At 36.5% G+C, this 27517-nt stretch overlaps 2 protein-coding genes across 3 annotated transcripts in view; one reads left to right on the top strand and one right to left on the bottom strand.

The window, feature by feature from the left end:
- LOC127865107 (protein RD3-like) overlaps positions 1–27517 on the top strand; it is a 575560-nt gene that overhangs the window by 297519 nt on the left and 250524 nt on the right. The window lies entirely within an intron of this gene.
- On the bottom strand, positions 1023–27514 carry LOC127865085 (ATP-binding cassette sub-family D member 1-like). 2 transcript variants are annotated; one of them, XR_008042474.1, is made up of 11 exons: positions 26513–27514; positions 23520–23700; positions 22771–22895; positions 18237–18396; positions 6779–6873; positions 6088–6233; positions 5318–5463; positions 3497–3581; positions 2093–2218; positions 1387–1730; positions 1023–1262 (listed from the first exon to the last, which is right to left on the bottom strand). XR_008042474.1 is itself a non-coding variant. In XM_052404979.1 (10 exons), exons 1-10 carry the CDS (start codon positions 27419–27421, stop codon positions 1457–1459), a joined length of 2247 nt encoding a protein of 748 aa, XP_052260939.1. In that variant the 5' UTR covers positions 27422–27514; the 3' UTR covers positions 1023–1456. The 2 variants fall into 2 exon arrangements, 1 of the variants encoding a protein (XP_052260939.1); XM_052404979.1 differs by having other exon boundaries at positions 1023–1730.

Raw genomic sequence — 27517 nt, 5'->3', positions numbered from 1 at the left:
AGTGCTTGACAGTATAACGTAAGCCATCATGGGGAAATTGTTCATATTCAATAATTTATTAGACGATCTTTCAAAAATAAAAAAAATGAAAAAAATAAATATATTTTTTTTTTGGGGGGGGGGGGGGGGTAGGGGGGATGAAAGGGGGGTATAATGTGGGGTGGGGTAATTTATTAGATGATGTTTAAAAAAAAAAAATTGGGGGAGGGGGGAGGTTGGGGGGGGGGGGGAAGGGATTCTGGGAAGGGGCATGGGGTATTGTTTGGGTGGAATCCATTGTGGTATTCAGGTAAGTGTTGTTTTGTCAAAGTAATAATAAAATGTGATCATAAATAAAGAAGTTATGGCAATTAAAGCAAAATGTTCAATTATCTAAGTGTAAAAGGGGCCATAATTATGTCAAAATGCTTGATACAGTGGTCTGCTCTTGTTTATAGGTTGGGGTCATGTTGGTTAACAAGTATGCAACATATAAAAGCAATATGTCAAAGGATATAGGAAATATTTGGGGTAGTACGCAAACTTTAACATAGATTTATCAATAATATGCATATTCTAAGTATAAAAGGGGCAATCATTATGACAAAATGCTTGAAAGAGTTGTCTGCTCTTGTTTTTTTTTAGGTTAGGGTGATGTTGGTAAACAAGTATGCAAAATATGAAAGCAATATCTCAAGGGACAATAAAATTAAATGGGGTAGTACAAAAACTTTAACATTTGCTGCATATTCTAAGTGGAAAAGGGGCCATAATTATGACAAAATGCTTGATAGAGTTGTATGCTCTTGTTTATAGGTTGGGGTCATGTTGGTTAACAAGTATGCAAAATATGAAAGCAATATGTCAAGGGACAAAGAAAATATTTGGGGTAGAACGAAAACTTTAACGTTTGCACGCAGACGCTAACGCCGACGCCGGGGTGAGTAGGATAGCTCCACTATATATATTTCATATATAATAGTTGAGCTAAAAAACACAAAACAATTTTTTTAAGGATTACATATTAAACACTACACTCTCCAGAACATGGCAATGTATATTTTCAACATTATCATTAAGTAAAACATCAGAGCACAGCCAACCTACTGCCACAGGCCAAAAGACTAGACTGTCCACTTCAAACCACAGCATTTACATAAAAATCGTAATAATTGTCAATATAACATAGTGTTCAATACTTAATTGAGTAACTTTCTGGGAACACTAGGTCAAATGCATGTGTGTTAAGTGTTGTCCTAGATAAGCCTGTGCAGTCTGCACAGGCTAATCAGGGACAACACTTTCCGCCTAAACTGGATTTTTGCTAAAACGAGATTTCCTTTAAACAAAAAAACAAACATGACAGAGGAAAGTGTTGTCCCTGATTAGCCTGTGCAGACTGCACAGGTTAATCTAGGACGACACTTTATGTACATGTATTCAGTATAGTTTTCTATGAACGTGGCTCAATTGATGATCAAGACACATCTTCATCTGCTGCGTCCTCCTGGTCGAGCACTTCCTGCAGAGTCTCAAGGTCGTTGAAGGTGCCATGTTTGCTGAGAAGCACCGAGTCCTCGCCTAGCACCGTGCACAGCTCCTGTAGACGCTGTTGCATCTTGGGAATGCCTGCCAGTTGGTTTTCCAGTTTCTGCTTTTCTTCGTTGAGTGACAGACGTGTTGATGTGTCAAACTTCTCTAACCTCCATCCGCCTTCGCCATCAAACTGCAGAAGGTGTGAATGGAACTTCCTGGAGATATATGTAAAGTTTTGATAACAGCTGTCAGCATATGAAGGCCCATAACGTTTAAAGCTAAATTCACTTTTAACAAGTGGCAAAACATTACATATGGTGTAAACATCAAACAAGACATGTATTGCCATTTCCATTGTAAGATATTTTTCTGACTATTCCACTGATAAGCATTTAAAAAAATTCATAATGAATCATGTTTAAGCTCTAAAAGATAAACATGTACACATTTGACTCACTTTGTTAGATGTACAATATCAATACAACTGCTAATCTCAACAACAGTAAGAATTACCACACCACCTGAGTAAACGTGTATTTATATGTTAAAGTTTAATGGACAATAACTGGCAGCTTACCAGAGGGACGGCCTGTGAGTGATGGTAAGCAGTGTGATCCCCCTGTCCTTGATGGTCTGGTATATCTTGCTCTCCACATCAATGGACACTGCACTAGTGCACTCATCCAGCAGGGCAAACTGGGGCCTACAATGGGTCCAACTGTAGCTAAGTATTTTATCCCATAATAATAGTAAACTGATGAAATAACACAAACAGCAATAAAATGTGACTCAGAGTGGCCAAATCTCAAATTGACTTTCTTGCCTTTTTTTCAAAATTTTAATTATTTGCATCTTGATTTTGAAACAATCATACAGCAATTAGTGTCAATTTTATTGAGAAATTTAATGTAGCTGTGATTTTGAATAAATATTGAATTACAGTATCTTTTTTTTAACTGCTGGCAATAGAGATTAGTCGTAAAGCAAGATATCAATCTATTCTATTGGCAATTATATACTGGAGCCTTAAAACTACAATATAAAATAATGAAAACACCTCTAGCATGGCTTATTATCCCCACGCTTTTTGAAAAGCGTGGGGATATTGTGGTTATCTCCACCGTCCGTCCGTCTGTCCGTCCGTCCGTCTGTCCTGGCCACTATCTCCTCCTACACTATTAGCACTAAAACCTTGAAACTTACACACATGGTAGCTATGAGCATATAAGCCACCCTGCACTATTTGGAATTTTGATCTGACCCCTGGGTCAAAAGTTATGGGGGTTGGGGTGGGGCTGAGTCAGAGATTTTTACTCATTTTTTTAGGTTATTTTACTATAATTTCTTCATTTCTACACCAATTGTCTTCAAATTGATACTGAACCTCTCTTATGACAATATGGTCAATCTCAACTATGCATGGCCCCATTAACAACCCTGGGGCGCCCCGCCCAAATAGGCCACGCCCACCCAAAATTGCCTTTTACTATAATTTCTTCATTTCTACACCGATTCACTTCAAATTGATACTGAACCTATCTTATGACAATACGGTCAATCTCAGCTATGCATGGCCCCATTACCAACCCTGGGGCGCCCCGCCCACATAGGCCACGCCCACCCAAAATTGCCTTTTACTATAATTTCTTCACTTCTACACCGATTCACTTCAAATTGATACTGAACCTCTCTTATGACAATACGGTTAATCTCAACTATGCATGGCCCCATTACCAACCCTGGGGCGCCCCGCCCACATAGGCCACGCCCACCCAAAATTGCCTTTTACTATAATTTCTTCATTTCTACAATGATTCACTTCTAATTGATACTGAACTTCTCTTATGACAATTCGGTTAATCTCAACTATGCATGGCCCCATTACCAACTCTGGGGCGCCCCTGGGTCAAACATGCGGCATGGGGATATGCGTCGGCCTCTGCCGTGCCATTTCTAGTTAAACATAGAATGGTCTTCCAACCTGTGGTAAAATATTCTTGCCATGCCCATTCGTTGTTTCTCACCGCCTGACAGAACGTCCTTCCAGTCACTTTCAGCATCCCAGCCTGCCATGAAAAGAAACAGCACTGCTATTTTCAACAACACTTCAATGAAATGAAAAGTAAAAAACATTTCTATTTTAATCAGCTATCTTATATATTGCCTTACAAGTAATGACTAGTATACTTTCAAAATAAAACAAGGGACAAAATTGTCACAAAACCAGGTTTTCAATTTATTTTTTTTAAGTCTGATAAAGGGAGACAATTCAAAATGTGCATTGTTACCCCACCTTGTTTCAAATTCAATTTATTTTTACTCGTGGCGACCTTGATTTCAATTTGAAAAAAGTCTGATAAAGGGAGACAACTCAAAATGTGCATTGTTACTGATTGTTTAGTTACCCCCCTTGTTTCAAAATCAATCTATTTTTAGTCCTGGCGACCTTAACCTTGGAGATATTGACGTAATTCTTTTGCGCGACACACCGTCCAATAATGGTGAACAAATGTGCCAAATGATTTCAAAATTTTACAATGAATGACATAGTTATGGCCCACACAAGCTAATATTTGGCCATTTTTTACCTTTGAACTCTTAGCGTGATCTTGACCTCGGAGATATCAACGTAATTCTTTCGCGCGACACACCGTCCAATGATGGTGAACAAATGTGCCAATTGATTTAAAAATCTCACAATGAACAACAAAGTTATGGCCCGGACAAGCTTGTTCCGCCCATCCGCCGACATTCACCAATCTAATAACCAGTTTTTTCCTTCCGAAAACCTGGTTAAAAATTATAAAATGATATGGAGGCAGTACAAATATTTATTCTTAAACATAAGCGGTAATACACAAAACTGTTAAATCTACTGCAAAATAATTATTTATTCTTCGAGTAACATTAATTTTAATTGATTTCTGAGCTGTATAGATCCACGAATTTAAAATTCTGACAAACAATTATTCCCAAATGTTTCATTTTTAGCCTATTTGCAATGCAAATAGGCTTTTGTAATACCACATTTCGAAATCACTACTGAAGAATGGTTAGCCGTACTGATGCCTTACCAGATTTTGGCCAGACGAAATAGACATTTAATATAGTATTTGGTAATTCTAACAATGTTTCATTTAGAAACTTTTTTTTAACATGTTCTTCCAAGAATATTGCTTACATCGTTTTTAGTGATTTTTTTTAAGACCGTTTTACGTGAAAAAACGTTCTTAGAATCTAAAACAAATTTTGTTCGTAAAACAATTCTGTTCTTGTTGATAGTGACCTCACAACTACTTTCAATGTTAGCAAGACACTTCTACCCCTTGACACTTCGACCCCTACCCATTTTAGATGACTCTTCGACCCCTTGACACTTGAACCCCTATTTTCGATATTTTTGTTGAAGACACATAGACCCCTATTTATTTTAATAAAGGCACTAAGACCCCTTAATCAAAACACTGAATTAGCAATTAAATTTGTTCTTTTGCTTGTAGAAATGCCAGAATGCTTCGCACTCGTGATTTAATTCCTACGCATCTATACTCCTTACTGTGGGTTATTCGACAACAAACCATGATAGAAAAATATTATTTCTTAATTAAATACAGTAAAAAGACTTATAACATACATGACATATTAGGCAAACTCACCACCCTTAATGTGGAAGAGGCTCCTGAGGTCGCAATACTAGAACCAGTTTACAAAGGAATGGAACCAATTGATTAACTTAGTGATTAGATATCACTGAATTATTTTTGAGAATGCTAAAAATCCCAATTAGATATAAGACACCCACCTCCCTCCCTGTCGACAACGTATCTGAGGTTGACAATACTGAGGATGTCCTCGAGGTGAGCCTCTGTGAGCCCCTTCCTCTGTAGATCCTCCAGAGTGTCAGGGTAGATCACCTGGTCCCTCAGGGTCCCTATGGACATGTATGGTCTGCAAGATACAATACATCAGCATATCAACGCAGGACTTGATGGTAAGCATGGCTTAAACAGATGACATAGATTTCTTGATTAGTGGTGATCAAGCCAGCCAGTCAAGTCAGGGCAAAGCAGATATGTGAACCAACTGAACAATTTGGTTTTGGGGTTCTCAGAGGTACTATTTTTTTAACAGATGATACCCTTAACTCAGGGTAAAAATGCCAAGTGATACCATTTGATTCTGCATAAGGTCGCTGTCGTTCTCAAACCTCGTAGCTACAAAATGCCAACTTTTCAGGAGAAAAAAAACGTCACATTTTTTTATAACGATGTTTTAGAAATTGAAATTCTGTAAAAATACCAAACAAATGAAGCTGCAAAATACGGTATAAGCCGTAGACGCATAAGTCATACTGATAAGTCATACTGATATACAGAAATGGTAGCAAGAACTTCCTGAAAAAAACAATCAAGGGAACCACCCGCGAATATGCACATTTCCATTCTGTAGAGATGCACCATTCAAGTTAGAATGACAGATCAAGTGTCTACTAAATGCCTCCCTCCTTTCGGTAAGCAAAATAAACTGCTTAAAGTACAAACAAAGATTGTCATTTGGCAAATTTGGATCTACCTCTGCGGAATGTAGAACATGGTAGAAGGATCGGGTCTGTGAAGTTTACCACCATAGACCGGCCACAGGCCACTCAGTATGCGGAACAATGATGACTTCCCACAGCCATTGGGTCCTGTAATCAACAGGTGAGTTCCTGGGCCAATCTGCAAATGCAGGGAATAAATACAGTGTTCAATGCTGTTTTTATAAATAGGACATGCATGGAAATTATAGATAGTAATACATGTATAGTACAAAACAATCAATGGAGTTGCTGACTTGCCCGTCAGAAAGTAATTTGTTATTTATATACTGAAGTTGACATTTTACATTTGTCTGTAATTTTTCTGATTTTGAGAAATAGTATTCAAGGATTTAATTATATTTACGACCTTGGTAGTATCACCTGCCATGCATTTATTTCAAACATGGTATTAAGTAGCCAAATTTGGTTTTGGACCTTCTGTATTTATGATCAAATCACAATGATTTTCACAAATTATTTCATATACATGCATCAACAATTCCAATCTGAAGGTAACAATCATTATATTGAATGTCAAAGCTCTGAAAACATATTACTGAAATAATTCACATTGTTATATATATTTTATTTATCACAAACACATGTATATAACTTTGAAAGCACTTAATACTTCCATAGAAGCCATGTTTTACAATATAACACATATACTTCTAATCATGTTACCTGGAGAGACAAACTTTTAACAATGATGTCCCCGTTGGGTGTAATAATAGGCATGTCTTCAATGAAAATGCTCCCATCCGTGATCACCACTTCTCCTTTTGGAGGGAAACAACAAGTAAGTCAACGGATTTGTTGTATATATTGCATGCAACAATTTGGAATCCGTCAAAATGCAAACAAACGGTAAACCTTATGGTGCTATCCAAATTCACACTCAAGAACTATGGCAGCATACAAAATGTATTTCCTTCTCAACAACCATGGCAATTGTTTATGTTTCAAACTCTGAAATTTATGGAAAAAAACACACAAAAATCTCATGGGTAATAAGTTTATTTCTAATTGCCACGAACATACCTCAGACTTTTTACTCTTACTCTAGGAAATTACCAATTTATTCGAGTGCTTAACAGTATAACGTAAGCCATCATGGGGTAATTGTTCAAATTATTCAATAAGGTCAAGGTAATAGTTCAGGTCTATTGAACATTTGTAAAGACATAAAACAAACTAAATAGATTTTATTTTAAGTTTGATAGCAATAGCTTGGGTGGGAAGTTTGGACGGTCCTTCAAAAATAAAGTAAATAAATAAAAAAGGAAAAAAACATTTATTTTTTTTTTGGGGGGGTAGGGGTGGTTGAGAGGGGGATATAATGTGGGGTGTGGTCATTTATTAGATGATATTTCAAAAATAAAAAAAGGAAAAAATAAATATATTTTTTTTTGTTGGGGGGGGGGAGAGGGGGGGCAGGGATTCTGGATTGGGGCGTGGGGTATTGTTTGGGTGGAATCCATTGTGGTATTCAGGTAAGTGTTGTTTTGTCAAAGTATTAATAAAATCTGATTAGTTTAGATCAGAAGTTATGGCAATGTAACTTAAGTAATATGCATATTGTAAATGGAAAAAGGGCCATAATTCTTACAAAATGCTTGATACAGTTGTCTGCTCTTGTTTATAGATTGGGGTCATGTTGGTAAAGAAGTTTGCAAAATATGAAAGCAATATGTCAAGGGACATTGAAAATATTTGAGGTGGTACGCAAACTTTAACATAGAATTATCAATAATATGCATATTCTAAGTGAAAAAAGGGCCATAATTCTTACAAAATGCTTGATACAGTTGTGTGCTCTTGTTTATAGGTTGGGGTCATGTTGGTAAAGAAGTATGCAAAATATGAAAGCAATATGTCAAGGGACACTGAAAATATTTGAGATGGTACGCAAACTTTAACATTTGCACGCTAACACTAACCGTAACGCCGACGCCGGGGTGAGTAGGATAGCTCCACTATCTATATTTCATATATAATAGTCGAGCTAAAAATGAATTAGATTGATCCTACTGACTGTTTGTTAGTGTAATGTATTTATATATAAATGTATATGCATGCGTGTTAAATATATGTATTGTCAACTATAACAGTATAAGAATTGGAGCTTGCTTGACCAAACTGATACAATTTTAATGACCTCTCAGTGAACTAAATGTGCGCATTTAGCCAGCTAGATCTGAAGTGGTAAATCCAAACCATTTTACTCAGATTTTTGTTTTAACAAGTAATAATATGGTTTGTAATATTTGTATGGCCTAAAACCTGATGGATCATGGGAGTCTTAATAATTTGTGTAATGTTACTACCACTTTTTGCACAGATGATTTAGCTAGCAGTAGCAAAAATAGGTAGTCTTGACATAAACACAATTTGTTACATTCCATATCTAGGGTAATGGGTTACTTCACAATCAAATTTGTTTGGTCCTGCATTCTGCATATGAGTCTAGTGATTGAAATCGGGGTTGAAAACAAAAATACCATTTTAAATGTTGTTATGAATTTTATGAAAAGGTAATTTCAGTTGAAATCGTCTGAAAACAAAATATTGAGAAAACGAGATTGCCAAGCAATTTTGTCCCCTACCAGTGAAACTCCACCATTGTCAGTAATTTTTTTTTTTTTTTTTTTTTTTGCCATAGCAACCAGAATTCTTGACGTAGGAACAAAATGAAATGACGTGCATAATCTCCATATTGCCATCTATGTATGTTTCAAGTTTCATGAAAAAATATGAAGAACTTTTAAAGTTATCGCAGGATCCAGAAAAGTGTGACGGACAGACTGACAGAAAGACTGACAGACAGACAGAGCGCAAACCAAAGGTCCCCTCCGGTTTCACCGGTAGGGGACAAAAACAGCAACCATTGGAAAATATGCTCCTCCCACCTCCTTCTATTAAACAAGACGGCCAAGATGGCCCTAGTTCGCTCACCTGAGAGGAGTCGGTTCATTCAATCTTTACCTAATGTAAAACTTGTCCAGACAATCATCCTGGTCAAGTTTCATCATTATTGAACCAAAACTCTGGTGTATGGAGTGTTTTTGTTTTTGTAAGATTTGAACTGGTTACCTATATTTTGAGTTGACCCCCTTACCAAACATCAAACTTTGCTTACAAAAATAAATATTTTGACCAAGATTCATAAAATCTGAAACAAAATTGTGACCTCTAGAGTGTTTACAAGGATTTTGTATAATATAATGAAAATTTGGACAATATAAGGGCAATAATTATGGCATTAATTATGTGATTTTGCTCATTATTAAACTTGACTGAGATCTTTCAGCAACTTTCATAAAGAATGCTTGAGAAGTGTGAATGCTAGAGTGTTTACAAACCAAATGTGGACCAACGGACGGCGGACAAAGACCAATTCTAAAACCTCACCTGAGCAATCAGGTGAACTAAAAAGTGTGTTTCACCGATCTGAGCCATTTTCCAACTTGTCCGAGAAATCAATAAAACCAATGTATTGACTAAGTTTCATGATGATTAGGCAAAAAATGAGACTTCTATAGTGTTCAATCACAAGGTTTCTCTCTAGTCACATAAGGAAAACTGCCCCCCCCCCCTGGTGGCCATGTTTTTTTACTGATCAGGACCATTTGCGAACTCATCTGAGATATATATAAAACCAATCATTTCACCAAGTTTCATGATGATTGGGCAAAAAATGTGACTTCTAGAGTGTTCACAATTAAGCTCTTTTAACTATATAAATATAAGAAAACTGCCCCCCCCGGCAGCCATGTTATTCAACTGACCAGAACCATTTTTTAACTCAACTCTGGTATCAAGGAAACAAATGTTCTGACCAAATTTCATGAAAATTGGGCCAAAAATGTGACTTCTAGAGTGTTCACATGTTTTCACTATATACATATAGAGAAAAATGCCCCGCCCACTGGCGGCCATGTTTTTCACCGATCTGGACCATTTTCGAACTCGTCCGAGATATCAATAAAACCAATGTTTTGTCCAACTTTCATGATGATTGGGCAAAAATTGTGACTTCTAGTGTGTTTACAAGGTTTCTCTATAGCCAAATAAGGAAAACTGCCCCGCCCACTGGCGGCCATGTTTTTCAACGGACCTGAACCACTTTTGAACTCAACCAACATATCATTAAGACAAACATTTTGACAAATTTACATGAAGATTGGGCATGAAATGTTACTTCTACAGTGTTTACAAGGTTTTTCTTTTTTTTGACCTAGTGACCTAGATTTTGACCCAGCATGACCCAGTTTCCAACTCCAATGAGATACCATTGGGACAAATCTTCTGACCAAGTTTCATGAAGATCGGACAAAAAATGTGGCCTCTAGAGTGTTTACAAGGTATCTCTATAGCCAAATAAGGAAAAACTGCCCTCCCCACTGGCGGCCATGTTTTTCACCGATCTGGACCATTTTCGAACTCGTCCGAGATATCAATAAAGCCAATGTTTTGTCCAACTTTCATGATGATTGGGCAAAAATTGTGACTTCTAGTGTGTTTACAAGGTTTCTCTATAGCCAAATAAGGAAAACTGCCCCGCCCACTGGCGGCCATGTTTTTCAACGGACCTGAACCACTTTTGAACTCAACCAACATATCATTTAGACAAACATTTTGACAAAGTTACATGAAGATTGGGCATGAAATGTTACTTCTACAGTGTTTACAAGGTTTTTCTTTTTTTTGACCTTGTTACCTAGATTTTGACCCAGCATGACCCAGTTTCCAACTCCAATGAGATACCATTGGGACAAATCTTCTGACCAAGTTTCATGAAGATCGGACAAAAAATGTGGCCTCTAGAGTGTTTACAAGGTATCTCTATAGCCAAATAAGGAAAACTGCCCCGTCCACTGGCGGCAATGTTTTTCAACGGACCGGAACCACTTTTGAACTCAACCAACATATCATTAAGACAAACATTTTGACAAAGTTACATGAAGATTGGGCGTGAAATGTGACTTCTACAGTGTTTACAAGTTTTCTCCTTTTTTTGACCTAGTGACCTAGTTTTTGACCTGGCACGACCCAGTTTCGAACTTGACCGAGATTTCCTTGGGAAGAAGCTTCTGACCAAGTTTCATGAAGATCAGACAATAAAGGTGGCTTCTAGAGTGTTTACGAACAAATATGGACGGACGGACGACGGACAAAGACCGGTCACAAAAGCTCACCTGAGCAATCAGGTGAGCTAAAAAATGAGTAAAAATCTCTGACCCGGCCCCACCCCAACCCCCATTACTTTTGACCCAGGGGTCAGATCAAAATTCCAAATAGTGCAGGCTCACTCATATGCTCATAGCTACCATGTGTGTAAGTTTCAAGGTTCTAGTCCTAATAGTGTAGGAGGAGATAGTGGCCAGGACGGACGGACAGACGGACAGACAGACGGCGGAGATAACCACAATTGACTGTATTGTCATAAGAGGTTCAGTATCAATTTGAAGTGAATCCGTGTAGAAATGAAGAAATTATAGTAAAAGGCAATTTTGGGTGGGCGTGGCCTATGTGGCCGTGGCGCTTAAGGGTTGGTAATTGGGCCATGCATAGTTGAGATTAACTGTATTGTCATAAGAGAGGTTCAGTATCAATTTGAAGTGAATCGGTGTAGAAATGAAGAAACTATAGTAAAAGGCAATTTTGAGTGGGCGTGGCCTATGTGGGCGGGGCCCCAGGGTTGGTAATGGGGCCAGGCATAGTTGAGATTGACCGTATTGACATAAGAGAGGTTCAGTGTCGATTTGAAGACAATCGGTGTAGAAATGAAGAAATTATAGTAAAATAACCTAAAACAAGGGACAAAATTGTCACAAAACCAGGTTTTCATTGTGAAAAAAAATCTGATAAAGGGAGAAAACTCAAACTGAACTTTTGAAATAAACAAACAAAATTAACCCCCTTTGTTTTTTTAATCTATATTTAGTCGTGGCGACCTTGACATTGGAGATATTGACGTGATTCTTTCGTGCGACACACCGTCCCATGATGGTGAACAAATGTGCCAAATGATTTTAAAATCTCACAATGAATGACATAGTTATGGCCAGGACAAGCTCATTTATGGCCATTTTTGACCTTTGAACTCAAAGTGTGACCTTGACCTTGGAGATATCGACGTAATTATTTCACGCGACACACCGTCCAAAGATGGTGAACAAATGTGCCAAATGATTTTAAAATCTGACAATGAACGACATAGTTATGGCCTGGACAAGCTTGTTCCACCCGCCCACCAGCCCGCCCGCATTCGCCAATCTAATAACCAGTTTTTTCCTTCGGAAAACCTGGTTAAAAATGAGTAAAAAACTCTGACCCGGCCCCTGCCCAACCCCCATAACTTTTGACCCAGGGGTCAGATCAAAATTCCAAATAGTGCAGGCTCACTCATATGCTCATAGCTACCATGTGTGTAAGTTTCAAGGTTCTAGTGCTAATAGTGTAGGAGGAGATAGTGGCCAGGACAGATGGACAGACGGCGAAGATAACCACAATATCCCCATGCTTTTCAAAAAGCGTGGATAATGAAAATTTGGACAATATAAGGGCAATAATTATGGCATTAATTATATGATTTTGCTCATTATCAAACTTGACTGAGATCTTTCAGCAACTTTCATAAAGAACGCTTGAGAAGTGTGAATGCTAGAGTGTTTACAAACCAAATGTGGACAGACGGTCGGCGGACAAAGACCAATCCTACAACCTCACCTGAGCAATCAGGTGAGCTAAAAAGTGTGTTTCACCGATCTGAGCCATTTTCCAACTTGTCCCAGAAATCAATAAAACCATGGTATTGACTAAATTTCACAATGATTAGGCAAAAAATGTGACGTCTATAGTGTTCGATCACAACTAAGGTTTCTCTCTAGTCATCCCCCCCCCCCCCCCCCCCCCCGTTTTTTTGGCTGATTGGGACCATTTGCGAACTCATCTGAGATATATATAAAACCAATCTTTTCACCAAGTTTCATGATGATTAGGCAACAATTTTACTTCTAGAGTGGTCACAAGCTTTTTTTACTACTATATAAAATAAATATAATAAAACTGCCCTCCCCCCCGTCAGCCATGTTATTCAACTGACCAGAACCATTTTGAACTCAACTCTTGTATCAAGGAAACAAATGTTCTGACCAAATGTCATGAAAATTGGGCCAAAAATGTGACTTCTAGAATGTTCACGTTTTCACTATATACATATAGAGAAAAATGCCCCGCCCACTGGCAGCCATATTTTCACCGATCCGGACCATTTTATAACTCGTCCGAGATATCAATAAAACCAATGTTTTGACCAACTTTCATGATGATTGGGCAAAAATTGTGACTTCTAGTGTGTTTACAAGGTTTCTCTATAGCCAAATAAGGAAAACTGCCCCGCCCACTGGCGGCCATGTTTTTCAATGGACCAGAACCATTTTTGAATTCAACCAACATATCATTAAGACAAACATTTTGACAGTTACATGAAGATTGGGCATGAAATGTGACTTCTACAGTGTTTACAAAGTTTTCCTTTTTTTTGACCTAGTGACCTAGTTTTTGACCCAGCATGACCCAGTTTTGAACTTGTCCGAGATATCATTGGGACAAATGTTCTGACCAAGTTTCATGAAGATCGGACAAAAAAAGTGGCCTCTAGAGTGTTTACAAGGTATCTCTATAACCAAATAAGGAAAACTGCCCCGCCCACTAGCGGCCATGTTTTTCAACGGACCAGAACCACTTTTGAACTCAACCAACTTATTACACTGTAACTCCAATATAGCGCGGTCAATGGGGTCCAAGCCGCGAAACAGCGTTATAACGGATCCGCGTTATAGGTTTTGAGCTCATTAACTGCAGGGCGCTATAAAAAAAAACAGGTATAGAATAGCCTATAATATAGGTCATGTATATTGCCATGCTGTGTTGACGCAAATACATGCATATAAACCGAATCGTATCGATAACAGTATACATACCGCTTTTCTTATGTGCACATTTATCCGATAATCCAATAAAATATCAACATCACTTAAAAATAATAATGTTGAACATTAATGACGATATATGTTTAAGAAATTCGTAAACACAACCGTACGCATATATGCCATTTTCAGAAGTGTTAAGAGTACAGTGCATTATGGTGCAGAGATTTCATTGGACGAGCGACTTTAAATTTAGATTGAATGCAATACGACTCATGTACAAAAAAATGTTTATTGCGTCATACGCATGCAAAAAACGTGTTTCCCGGGGACTTTCTGATACCGCGCGAAAATGAAAGTGAAACTCTGTTAACAATTGCCGGTACACTGCGTTCGCATGTAAATAAATCGTCTGCATTATTTAATTTCTTATACACGAACTGAAAGATTAAAAGACATATTACTAGAATTACTTGATTTGTATAACTATCCCGCTTGCACTAAACTTATGGAAATTATCGCACTGAACCGCTCTGATGAGGAATACATGTAATAAACACTGACACGCGAGTTTTTCACACCTTTATTGACATTACACAACAGATTAACACCAATTAGCTGTCGGTGTTGTTTAACCTCGAGGCGATTATAATCGGTTCAACGGACGGTTGAATAAAGCAATCAACATGACTGTGATTGCCGCCATCTTTGAATTGTCTGAAAATACATGAAGTTGCATAATACGGATTTGAATCAGAAATCAAATGGAAGGTTGGAGAAAAAATGGGATCCAAGCACCCTCCGCGTAATATTGGATTCAGCGTTATAACGGAGCGCTTTATATTGGAGTTACAGTGTATTAAGACAAACATTTTGACAAAGTTTTGACAAAGTTTCATGAAGATTGGGCATGAAATGTGACTTCTACAGTGTTTACAAAGTTTGTTTTTTCTTTGACCTAGTGACCTAGTTTTTGACCTGGCATGACCCAGTTTCGAACTCGACCAAGACATCATTGGGACAAAGCTTCTGACCAAGTTTCATGAAGATCGGAAAAGAAATGTGCCCTCTAGAGTGTTTACGAACAAATGTTAACGGACAGACGGATGACGGAAGGACGGACGATGGACAAAGACCGGTCACAAAAGCTAATCAAAGCGCTGAAGGCACTGAAAATGTTTGCTATTGCATAATTTAACACGCAATTCATTTTTCAAAATCAATCGCAAGTTTGAAATGAACACACGCCATTCAACTTTATAAAGTGTGTGTCATAGCGCACGGGTCGAGTTTTGTGTGCACTTTTTATCATCCTTATTATTTCATAGAAATAACTAAGACAAAATAAAAACAACATGCTTTTTGGAAGTTCTGAAAGCATAGAAAGTATGATGAAAATGGTAATGAGAACTTAATATAAAGAAAATTTGCAGTCACCATCATACTAAAGGAATATTTTTTCTAATATCACCAAGAATATAAATCCATAATGAAAGTTCCGTGTACAAAACTTTTGATTTTCGACACCATATACAAATTCAAAATATACAATAATCTTTGTATCTTGTATATGGAGGAATAAAAGTATATAAACATTGCTGTTTATGCTTTACTTGTCACCCGAGCAGTTCACACGGTGTCAACAATGCTAACATAAACATAGGAATAGAGCACTAATGCGCTTTAAGGCATAGCTGTTTCAGTTTTCATCTTAGTGACTTTTACGTAACGTCAACAGACACGCATGAATATTTTCGAATATTTAATAAGCTGATTCGAGATACAACTCGGAATTTTTGCTGCATCACTGCGTATGTGCTCAATTCAAAGGATGTAGCACTGTTCAGTGTAAGGAATTCCGGACTACTCTCTGTATGCTCAAACAACACAAACTGTGGCCCTGTTACAATTACGCGTTACAATCCATCTCGCAGAATTTCACTTTGGCCTCCAAGATGAGAAAACAATCATTAGCGAAATAGTATAGTGTCATGATAAGAGAAAATCGTTTAATTATCATACCACAATGTTTGCCGTACTTGGTCAGCACGTCTGGAAATCATTCCTTAATGTGTGGATAGGCTGCCATTATTAACAAGTTTGCTATTTTGAATTCAATTTAGTATCAAAAAGCATTGTTCTTAAATGTGGCATTTTCAATTCGCAATGAGATTTGTAATGACCCTCGTCATGCGAAAATGGGTCTTATTCCATATGCGCCCATCATATAAATAGCCCACTCAGCTATCCCTCCTTGAGGTAAGCAGAAACATAACATATTGAGTGATTTTAAAGCGAACAGCATCGCCTATGGCCTGACTGCGCAAAAGCGCATGTTGGGTTTAACAAACGCTTGCCGAAACGCATAAGACCCATTTTCGCATGACGGCGCTATTGACGTGTGATTTAAATGTGTCGAAAGAAAACTGCGTTTAAATCAAATATTAACATACGATATATTTCGATAGTGAAGAAAGATTCTCATAACAAGGCATATGAGGACACATATGAAGTGCTCTCCCGTAGTATATTTTTTATTTACTCACACTAATGTGTGGTTTGACAATGCTAACACACATTTCATGCGGTGAATATGCAGCTTACAAGTGAAAAACACAGCACAATAGTTTAACTTTTTTTTAATTGTATTTAATTATTTAGAAAAGTAAATTGCTAACTTTATTTCAAAGTCAGCGTATACGCCGACTACATTTTTAAAAGACATTTATTGTTATAAATATATTTAATATAATATATTTAGTTGTTTTCGGTTTTAGCGATTATAAAGCATTTTCAAGGTTGCCTATAGTATGCCTGTAGTAATTGATGAACTCATATCCAACTTTCTATGTATTGAGAACTGTGAATATAAACAAGCTAAACCTTCTACTAACCTTCTACTATTGCGTTGCTAGCACCCGTAAATACAAAAGATCGCGCTATCTGTTGAGAACCAAAGAACGTTTTCCAGAAATACCCGCTGTAGTAGCATGAACGAGGTTATGAAACAGGTCATTCGTATTATTATTATAAATTGTTTGTTATATTTGGGTTTAGCGATTATGAAACAATTTTTTGTTTTTTGTCTATCGTATCGCTGAAGTTATTGTTGAACTTATGTTCAACGTTTTATAAATTGAGAATATAAATAAACTTTCCTTTGTTTATCGACAGGCGCATCTATTTTAATAGCCTCATATCATGAATGCCAAAACACCCGCGAAAAAGAACCACGTGACCAAATAGGACGCTAAACCCAAATACCATGCGACTAAGACTTTTATTATGTAAGAACGCTCCGCAATTCCTTTGAAGCCGGGGGCTTTTGATTGCTATTACGTAAAGAATTGACCTCTAACTAAAGTAAGCAAAGGAAACGCAGCACCTAATTGACCCATCCCTTCTATGTGCGAAGGCAGATTGAATTTTACTAATGTATGGTTTGCCTATTATAACACACATTATAATGCGGTAAATATGCGACTAACAAGTAAAAAACACTATAATTGAACTTTTGTTTTGAATTAAGTTATTTAGAAACCAAAATTCCAAACCTTATTTCAAAACAGCAAGACTACATTTTTAGAGAATATTCTTGTTATATTTAAATGTTTTTTAACATTTTCAGCGATAATGAAACATTTTTTATGTTGTCTATCATATCCCTGTAATAATTGTTGAACTCGTGGTCAACGTATTATTAATTGAGACCTGTGAATATAAACAAGCGTAACCTTATACTAGTGCGTTATTCTCACCCAGACTCCCCTTTGTTTATCGCCAGCCTCAGATTTATGAATGAGATGAGCGAAAATACTACGTCACGCAGACGCAGCAGAAAGTGGACTATTTTAATCATTCATAAACAATCTCCTCCGCGACACGTACAATACGATCATTGTTTTTTTATTCTTTTCTATAAAACACCATTCGAAACTATTGCATTTAACACAATATTAATATAATGTTTCCATTTGTGAATAAACATAATTGGAGAACTCAAACCTCTTGCATAAATTATACAACTCTTTCTTGCGCGGATAAGTAAGCGGGAATTGGGCTAATCATACCTAGGCTGTACCGACCTGAATTTTACATTAAGCACTTTAGACGGTCGCTAAAGCGACCATCTAAAAACCTGGGGTTTAAGTAAACATACGAGAAGTCGTGAATGCAAGACCAAAGAGATAATTTCAATGACAACCAACCTGCAGCTGTTAGTGGTCCAGACAGCTTCTCCAATTGCTTCTTGCCCTGGGCCTTCTTGTCATTAGTCACTATGTTGCGTTCATACTTCCCTTTCCTCACATCATCAAACACCGAGAACATTGCATACACCCTTGATGTGTAACCTGCCAGCTCTGTAATCTGGAAAATAAAAGGTTTATTATATGATTAAGCATTCCCAACATGGTTTGTATAAGCAATTACTAGGAATAATCATAAATTAAATGTTGAATGTTATCTTATAGGAGGATTTTTTTTACACAAGTGTCAACTTAATGCCAACTAGCTATCCAGCAGGGGTTATCACATTATGATCTTAAGGAAGTCAAGATGGCAACTTCCATGCAGAGACAGGTATTTTTGTTACTTTTTATACCCTTCATTAAATTTATTAATTTGTTAAATGCTTCTCACTTTCCAGCCATATCAGCAAGACAGTGATGAGCGTTTATTTTGTATTAATATTCCCTCTATATCCCTAGTTTATTCGCAACAAAATTTCTAAGCTAAGCTGGATCACAAAATAATAGCTCCATGCTATGCAATTTGTAGCGAGTAAAGTTGAGATATTAAGTTATTTTCAATACAAAATAAATGCTTATCACTTTCTTAAATGGGTATAAAACAGCGAAAAAAACTAGTTTTTGGATGAACGTTGCCATCTCGATCATCACATTATTACCACCTCTGCTATCAGGGGTGAAAAATTCTTTAAATTGCTACTTGCTTTGTAGGACTAGTGATTGCAAACACAGACTCTCCCTTAGAAAATCTGTACTCGCCCTTACAAAATCATGTGATGGTAACAAAATCAAAACAACAAACCGTCGGAGACGGGTGATGCTCCCCAAAGGTTTTTTTTGTCACAATATTGCACTATATATTCAGATAAAAGGAAATGTCTTGAGGGCACAGTAGTTGGGGGGACAAAAAAAATTTTATAGAAAATTTCAAAGAGCCATAACTCTGTGAAAAATCATCCGACCAGAACCCGCTGAGTATATGCACATCTCCTCTTGGTAGTGAAGCTTCCCATAAAGTTTCATTGAATTCGGGTCATTAGTTGCTGAGAAATAGCCCGGACAAAAATTTTGCACGGACGGACAGACAGACAGACGCACACACGGACAGACGAAGCGGCGACTATATGCTCCCCCCAAAATAAATTTTGGGGGAGCATAATAACATGTTTTATCATTTGCTAACAAGTACATATATATCAATTCAGAACGATTTTCAAATAGATTATAAATAATTATTGTAATATTTCTTAAATACGTGCAGTAAACTTTACCCAAAACCTGAACAAAAAATTGAAGACAATATATTTGAAACAAGAGCACCGCCTTGCGGGTGCAGACCGCTCATCTATTTTCTTTTTAAAGGTGAAGGGACTCTCATTTTCAATCACAAAGGAGGGAGGAGTGGAGTGAAGAGGGGTGTATAGTGTGGGGTTGTGGACATTTATTACATTATCTTCCAAAAAAGCGAAAAAAAAAAAAAAAAAAAAAATCGGGGGGGGGGGGGGGGGGGGGGGGGGGTTTGGGTGCGATGGTTGAACGGTATTTCAAACATAACCGTTTTTAAAAAAAAATGGGGGGGGGGTATAGTGTGAGGGTGTGGTGATAATTTGTGAGATGATCTTAAAAAAAAAAAAAAAAAAAAAATCAAAAAAAAAAATTGGGGGGGGGGTGGGGTGGGGGGGGGTGGGGGTATAGTGTGAGGGTGTGGTGGACATTTGTGAGATGATCTTAAAAAAAAAAAAAAAAAAAAAAAAAATTAGGTGGGGGGAGGGGGGGAGGGGGGAGAGGGGAGGGGGGGGAGGGCACGGGGGATGGTTTGGGTGAAGTCTATTGTGGTATGTCAGGTAAGAGTAGTTTCATCAAAGTATCAATCAAATCTAATCATAAATAAAGAAGTTATGGCAATTTTAGCAAAATTTAATAATTTGACCTTGAGAGTCAAGGTCATTCAAAGGTCAAAGTAAAATTCAAGTTGCCAGGTACAGTAACCTCATGATAGCATGTAAGTATTTGAAGTTTGAAAGCAATAGCCTTGATACTTCGAGTGGATCGAAACACAAAATTTAACCATATATTAAAAGTTACTAAGTCAAAAAAGGGCCATAATTCCGTAACAATAACAACCAGAGTTATGCAACTTGTCCTTTTACTGTACCCTTATGATAGTTTGTGAGTGTTCCAAGTATGAAAGCAATATCTATGATACTTTAGGGGTAAAGTGGACCAAAACATAAATCTTAACCAAATTTTCAATTTTCTAAGTATAAAGGGCCCATAATTCCGTCCAAATGCCAGTCAGAGTTACATAACTTTGCCTGCACCGTCCCCTTATGATAGTTAATAAATCTTGCAAGTATGAAAGCAATAGCTTTGATACTGTAGGAATAAAGTGGACCTAAACACAAAACTTAATCAAATTTTCAATTTTCTAAGTATAAAAAGGGCACATAATTCTGTCAAAATGACAGTCAGAGTTACATTACTTTGCCTGCACAGTCCCCTTATGATAGTTAGTAAGTGTTGCAAGTATGAAAGCAATAGCTTTGATGCTTAAGGAATAAAATGGACCTAAACACAAAACTTAACCAAAATTGTCAATTTTCTAAGTATAAAAAGGGCACATAATTCTGTCAAAATGCATGCCAGAGTTATCTAACTTTGCCTGCCCAGTCCCCTCATGATAGTAAGTAAGTGTACCAAGTTTGAATGCAATAGCATTGATACTTACTGAGAAAAGTGGAACTAAACGCAAAACTTAACCAAAATTTTCAATTTTTTAAGTATAAAAAGGGCACATAATTCTGTCAAAATGCACGCCAGAGTTATCTTACTTTGCCTGCCCAGTCCCCTCATGATAGTAAACAAGTGTACCAAGTTTGAATGCAATAGCATTGATACTTTCTGAGAAAAGTGGACCTAAACGCAAAACTTAACCGGACGCCTACGCCAACGCCGACGCCGACGCCAAGGTGATGACAATAGCTCATAATTTTTTTTCAAAAAATAGATGAGCTAAAAATAACATATATGCATTATTCTTTAACTTTAATAAACTTTTTGCATACATATAATATGAATCATGCATCAGTAAACATTATTATTCAAACGCATTTGCATCCTTTTGCGTCTTCAGAAAATAAGTTATAAAAAGACGTCACAAGCTGCGATCAGTTCCAAAATTTCAGTCTCACATCATCAAAGATACCGTCGAGACAGTTGTAGATAAACACTCCTGCATTTTCTACTAATGAACACAATTCTATTTAAGCATTTTCCAGATAAAATTTCTGGCTTTACCAAGTGTTTTTAAGAACAAAGACACAGACACTGTTGAAGTGGCATTTTGATAGTTTTCAATGGCATTTTGGCAATTTTACACAAGAATAAGGCACTGTCACGATCAGACTAGCATAAGATGAATCATGCTCGCCAAACAATTTTATCACTCTGGAACCTATTTAACTTTTTATAATATTTATTTTTTTTAAATGTTAAAACTGGGCTGTGAAAATACTTTGCTTATGTACATATATTTTTTATGTCCAAAATCTTTGTTTTCAAGTCTGTTTCCCACACATTATCACTGGGCTCTGGCAGACTATCGAAATTTTCGCCATCGGCAAAATTTAAGAAAAGTGGCTATACAATCTTTCCGTATGGAAAGCTTATACCTGAGCAAGTTACCAGTACATAAAGATCATATAGAACTTACAACTCATTAATTTTTTTACTCAATTGAATTTGATGAAGATATTTGAGTAAGAAATGTGTTGATGTTTACCTTGGAAATACTTGTTTTCTCACATTGATATTGCACTTTTTCATGGACAAGTTGACAGGAAAAATCTGCTTTTGTCTGTTTGTAAAATATCCTTTGTCTGTTTGTAAAATTACCTATATGTATACATACATGCTCTATGCAATGCTCAGTTTTGCCAAAAACGAAGATACATAAACATTCTTTATGGTATAAAATTTCACCAAATATCTATTATTTTGTAAACAAAGTCTAAAATAGATGAGCTGCACTGCACATATTTCACAACTTATGCTGTAAAAATAGGATAGAGAAAAAGAATAATCTTCAAAACTGTGTACTGACATTATAGAATCAGACTAGCATATATTTCAAAAACTTACCAGAATAGTTTCGGTTTAAATTTATTCTATCAAAAGGCTAACAACTGACAAATCTGGATACTCTTTTTTTTCTTGCACTATAGTGTGTTTTTGGATTGGTATGCATGGTCAAAATTTTACTCTTCTTTACACATGAAAATGTACCCTTTTTGAGAAAAAAAAATGTTAACATGGTTCACATGGTTCTCTTGATCTTCCTCAACAACACCAGTACTGGTTATAGACCAAGGAAATGGACTCGAGACCTTTCTATAAGCCTGAGGCTTTCTATGCAATCAAGCTTAAATTAATAGGTTTAAACAAAATTAAACTAAACATGTATCACACACACAAACTACTTCTGTCCTGTTACCTCTTTGTAGGATGATATCATCCTTTCAATAGCATCGGCAGAGTTGATGAGAAGGTTTCTGGCCGTCGTGAACGCACGTGTTCTATCACTTACACCTCCATCAAAATCATCATCTATTTTGGAGCCTATCAATAAACATACAAACATACATGATTTATTATCTTTAAACGGGAATAGACTTAATACTTTCAGCAAACCAATTGCATTCTATCTAAATATATCTGATATTTCTTCACCATGACTGCAAGACTTCACTTCGTATCCTAACTAATGATATATCCATTTTATTTGATTATTGTAGAAAACAATTTTTGATTATTTTAAGCAAGTTTGACATCATTTCATTTTCATTTGTTGTGTTTTAGATAAGACCAGAAGGCTCTGACATTTAATGATTTTCATCCATTAAAGAGTCACACAGTGAAACATTTTAGTCATAGAGTGAAACAATCCTAATAAATTTTTCTATTTTAAAATGCATTTGTGATTCTCTGGATATAAGCGTTAAACACTGTGGATTAAAAGTTGCTGTACAAGGATTAATCGTTGAAGCAGTTGGATTTTGCATAGTGCTACATGTACATTACCATTCTTAGGAACTAAATCAGCATATATCATAATATGTAAAGATCAGTTCGCACAAAGTTGCTTGGCATATTATAATAAGCTGTTGACAATAATTGTCAACTGTTGCTAGCATTTATTTCAAATATTGTCTAAACCCACACGTGTCATGTCAAAGTACAAACCATCAGAGCGCACAGCAACTGTTGTAATAATCGGTACAGCCACCATGATGAGACCACTGGCACTCCAGATATACTTCATCAGGAACTGTTCCAACATGATGTACCAGAGACGCTGACAAAATATCAGCTCCATCTGCCTCTTTAAGCGTTGATAACCTTTCTGCAACAAGCTCAGCTCAACCTTTAATAACAAAAACACAACATGCATCAAGACGTACTCCCAAAATCATACGGATCCTTTTTCCAACATCCATATTGGCTATATAGCAAAATTTAAATATTTTGGAAACCATGCAGTCATTGACTAATGTTTGAGAATTAAAAAAATAAATAAGAGAAACAAGGTACACTGCAACTCCAATATATCGCGGTTGAAGGGGTCCAAAGATCGCGACCGTGATATATCCGGCGCGCGATATAAATTGTCAGTTTATGTATGCATGTATATGTATACATTAGCATCATTATGCAATCTCAAAACACGCTATTTACCAACCTTATTCAAGTTTGTGTTATATCCATATGTCATAAATTGGTATAACACAAAACATTATTCCATGTGAGTATTTTCAAATGCGTATAATTAAATTTTTCATCCGAAAAATATTGCCGAGTTTTATTGTTCAAGAAAGCATGCACAAATTAGACCCATGTACAAAATGACGTCATTCATTTCTCATGAAAAGCATGCACAGCATGGGGTTTAATAGTAGAGCATTGTGACTAACTGATCTATATTGTATACTGTATCTAACGCACAAAGATTGTTGAGATATGTCAGTATTGACTTGTGACATTTACTGTTATAATTGTGTACACCTTCATGTGTGCACTGGTGCGTTTCGGCAGTTCAAAGCAAATTCAATAGAGAATTGTAACACCCGAAATGACCTGTCATGTTTGACAAATGGGTCTTTTGTTTATCGCAGTACACAGGTGTTAATGTGATGTACAATGTAAGCAAACAATCTGGTCAAAACTGGATTATGACTGTTGGATTAAAGTTGGTGAAAAAAAGGGAAAAATACTTGCTTGAAACGGATTTTAATGCATCAAATTCTCAGATAAAAACATTTTATTTAAGGATTATGCTCGTCAGATTTTTGGGAGCCATAGCTGATTCGCGATATATTGGACAACGCGATATAACGGACCGTGATATATTGGAGTTGCAGTGTATTGGGCAAAACAAGGAAATTGAACCACATGGGTTCCACTACGGACACACCGTGTAAATATGGACTAAATATGCAATAAAGAAGTAGAAGTTACTACAATATTCATACTTTATTAAGTCATTTATTAGTCTCTGCATGAGCTTAGTATACTTTTTGTAAACACATTTTTTATATTATATTTTAAACAGTTTTTAACGATTTTACCATACATTGTTCTGTATAGGTCTTTAAATCGAAAAACATGCTTTCCATGTACATCTAATACTAATAATCTTTTTCTGTACATTCTGCACTTCAAAGTTAAAGTATTAGTAATGTATATAATGAATGAAATAAAATTAAACAAACTTAACAAAGTGAGACATTCAATTTAAATTGAATATCTTTACAACACACTAAAGACAATACAATTGACCTATCAGATATGTCCTGAGGAACAGGCCAATGCAATCACTAGACAGCACCCTGGTTACCCTGTTTTATTCATACCTTTCCTATCAATCTGTTCTGTCAGCATTTTGATAGGAAAATATTAAACTAGTTTTACAATTTTGATATAAATTACTAAATTTATTGTTCAATAGACTATAAAAGACCAATACTGTCTGCAAAACAAACTCTTACGTTGTTACAGCCAAATTGGGTGATGAATCTTTAACCCTTTCCCTCTCAGAAGCAAAGTGAAAATGGCTATGCGCAAACAGCATAAAACCACAACAGCCTGCAAGTTAGTAACTCGCAGTCTGTTCAGGTTTTATGCCGTTTGCTGCTCATCAGTATCTAAGGGTTGCAGATGAAGCCTTAAAAACTTGAATTGAGTAAGAAAAGTCTTAATTTCTATATAACTTTTTAAGGGACTAAAAATGCATGAAAATACGTATGATCTATGTGGTAAATGGTTAAAGCAATTAACTTTTTACAGGTAAACCCTTACATGTAAGATTAAATGAAACATACCACCTGTTCATCTTAAACTTTCATGTTTTAAGCTAACATAGATGCATTCTTTGAACTTGCTTGGGACACTGGATTTTTAGTAATTTTACCCGGGACCAAATTAGCTGACTATTATTTTTTGGCAGCAGGTATTTATGTGTATTATTAATATAAAGACAGTACATAGGGGTATCAATCTAAATAATATGAATGATAAACCATATTACAGTCATTTCGTAATTTGGATGCTATCAATAACAAAAATTCAACCTATTTACAAATTCTATAAAAAGTCTTGCATAATTATTCCAATTTTTCATTTTGTTTGCGTACACTACAATTTCAGTTAATCAGAAGTGTAAAGTAATTTTAAAACCACGAACTGGAATGAGCACTTTCTCTTAGATTTAAAAGGGATCAAAATTTTACAGCGTGAACTTCAAGCTGAGTGAATGTACACATTCACCTCTTAAACAGATGATTGGTTGCTTTATTTTTTAACACTTTCCAGATTTTCAGATTTCTTTAATTGCAAATTGGGCTATTAATAAATATCTTTCTAATTTTCCTGAGCTGAGATTTTATTGCATTGGTGAACAGACATTGGTTTTTTTTGCCTACAGCCAATACACAAATACTTTCAAAATTTCTTGCATTTTCACATTTGCCATGTTTTGTTAGATTTTTAGCAAAATTTTAGTTTTCCCAAACAAAATCTGAAATTCATGTGCTTTGAGTCAAAATACAGCATCTAAGTGGTAGAATTTTCTACATAAAAATAAGTCAAGTTTTATCAGAAATAGGTTGTACATACCAAAATATATGGGTGGATGAATCTTTAGGATCCAAAAAAAGCATAGAAAACAACTATACATCTACCTTATGACCACCATAAAAGGCAATCTCCTCAGCATTTGTTATGATTCGGGACTGAAGATATCTAAGATATCCTTTCCTGTTGGCTTCTTCTGCCACCATTTTCCCAAACCGTGGAGACACAGCTCTCAAAATTTCCGCTGTGACAAATACCGCAGTTGTAGCAACTATAACTGGAACTGAAGAACTAGCCCCTCTGCTTGATGCAAGACTGTACAGAGTAAAAGACATCAAAGCTACATCCAACATTGGTTTTGTTAAATGTGAGTACAGATGTGCCAACAAGGATGTAAACGATGTGATGTCTTCTGTTAAACACTGATCTGCATTTGGTAATCGACTGTCCAGATTGCTGACTCTGTAGTAAGTCTGGTCAGCAAAGTAAGCACCGTAGGCATGCTCAACTAACTTTGTACGAAACGCCAGAGCTAATTTACTTTCCAAGAAACGAATCAAACTGTTAACAAAGGTTGCTGGAATTGCTATGCCAATCCACTGGGCAAGCAGAAGTAGGAAGGCTTTGACATCCCTCCGTACAATAGTGCGGACTATGCTTCCATCAAGTTTTGCCACATAGATTGACAGCAACGTTCTTATCACAAGAGTGAATGTGTGCAAGAAAAGAATTCCAAACTCTTTCGACCAAAGCCTTGGAAAGATAATTTTCAACAAATATTTCAATTGTTGATAAAATCGTTTGTCAACATTCGGCGAATCTTTGTGTGGCGATCTCGCGGCATCCCCAGTCCCTGTTCGCTTTAGAAGACTCTTCAAAAGTCTCGGATACAACTTCCGAGCACTGTACGTGGTAAAAAGACATATTGCTACACCAGCTAGCACCTTCTCGCGAGTGTATTTGTTTGAAGCCGCTGCTGTTAGCAAATACGTCAACTGTTTCCAGTCTTTGGCCATTTGTATAATAACAATTTATTAAATAATCACATGCCTCATCGATCTGTTCCTCCCATGTCCTCCATCTTTGATTTCGTATCAGATCGAGACTTTGTT

The sequence above is a fragment of the Dreissena polymorpha genome, chromosome 1 (genome assembly GCF_020536995.1).
Source record: "Dreissena polymorpha isolate Duluth1 chromosome 1, UMN_Dpol_1.0, whole genome shotgun sequence".
NCBI classification, from domain to species: Eukaryota; Metazoa; Mollusca; class Bivalvia; order Myida; family Dreissenidae; genus Dreissena; species Dreissena polymorpha.
This window is presented reverse-complemented; position numbering and strand designations above follow the sequence as displayed.

Bases quoted from the DNA above. Each gene is read 5' to 3' on its own strand.
- LOC127865085 (XM_052404979.1), bottom strand. From the start codon at position 27,421: ATGGCCAAAGACTGGAAACAGTTGACGTATTTGCTAACAGCAGCGGCT. The intron at 6,874-18,236 runs GTTGGTTGTCAT...TCCCTCCAAAAG, and splicing joins TGGACCACTAACAGCTGCAG to GAGAAGTGGTGATCACGGAT. The intron at 2,219-3,496 runs GTTGGAAGACCA...GACCCATTGTAG, and splicing joins GCAAGAATATTTTACCACAG to GCCCCAGTTTGCCCTGCTGG.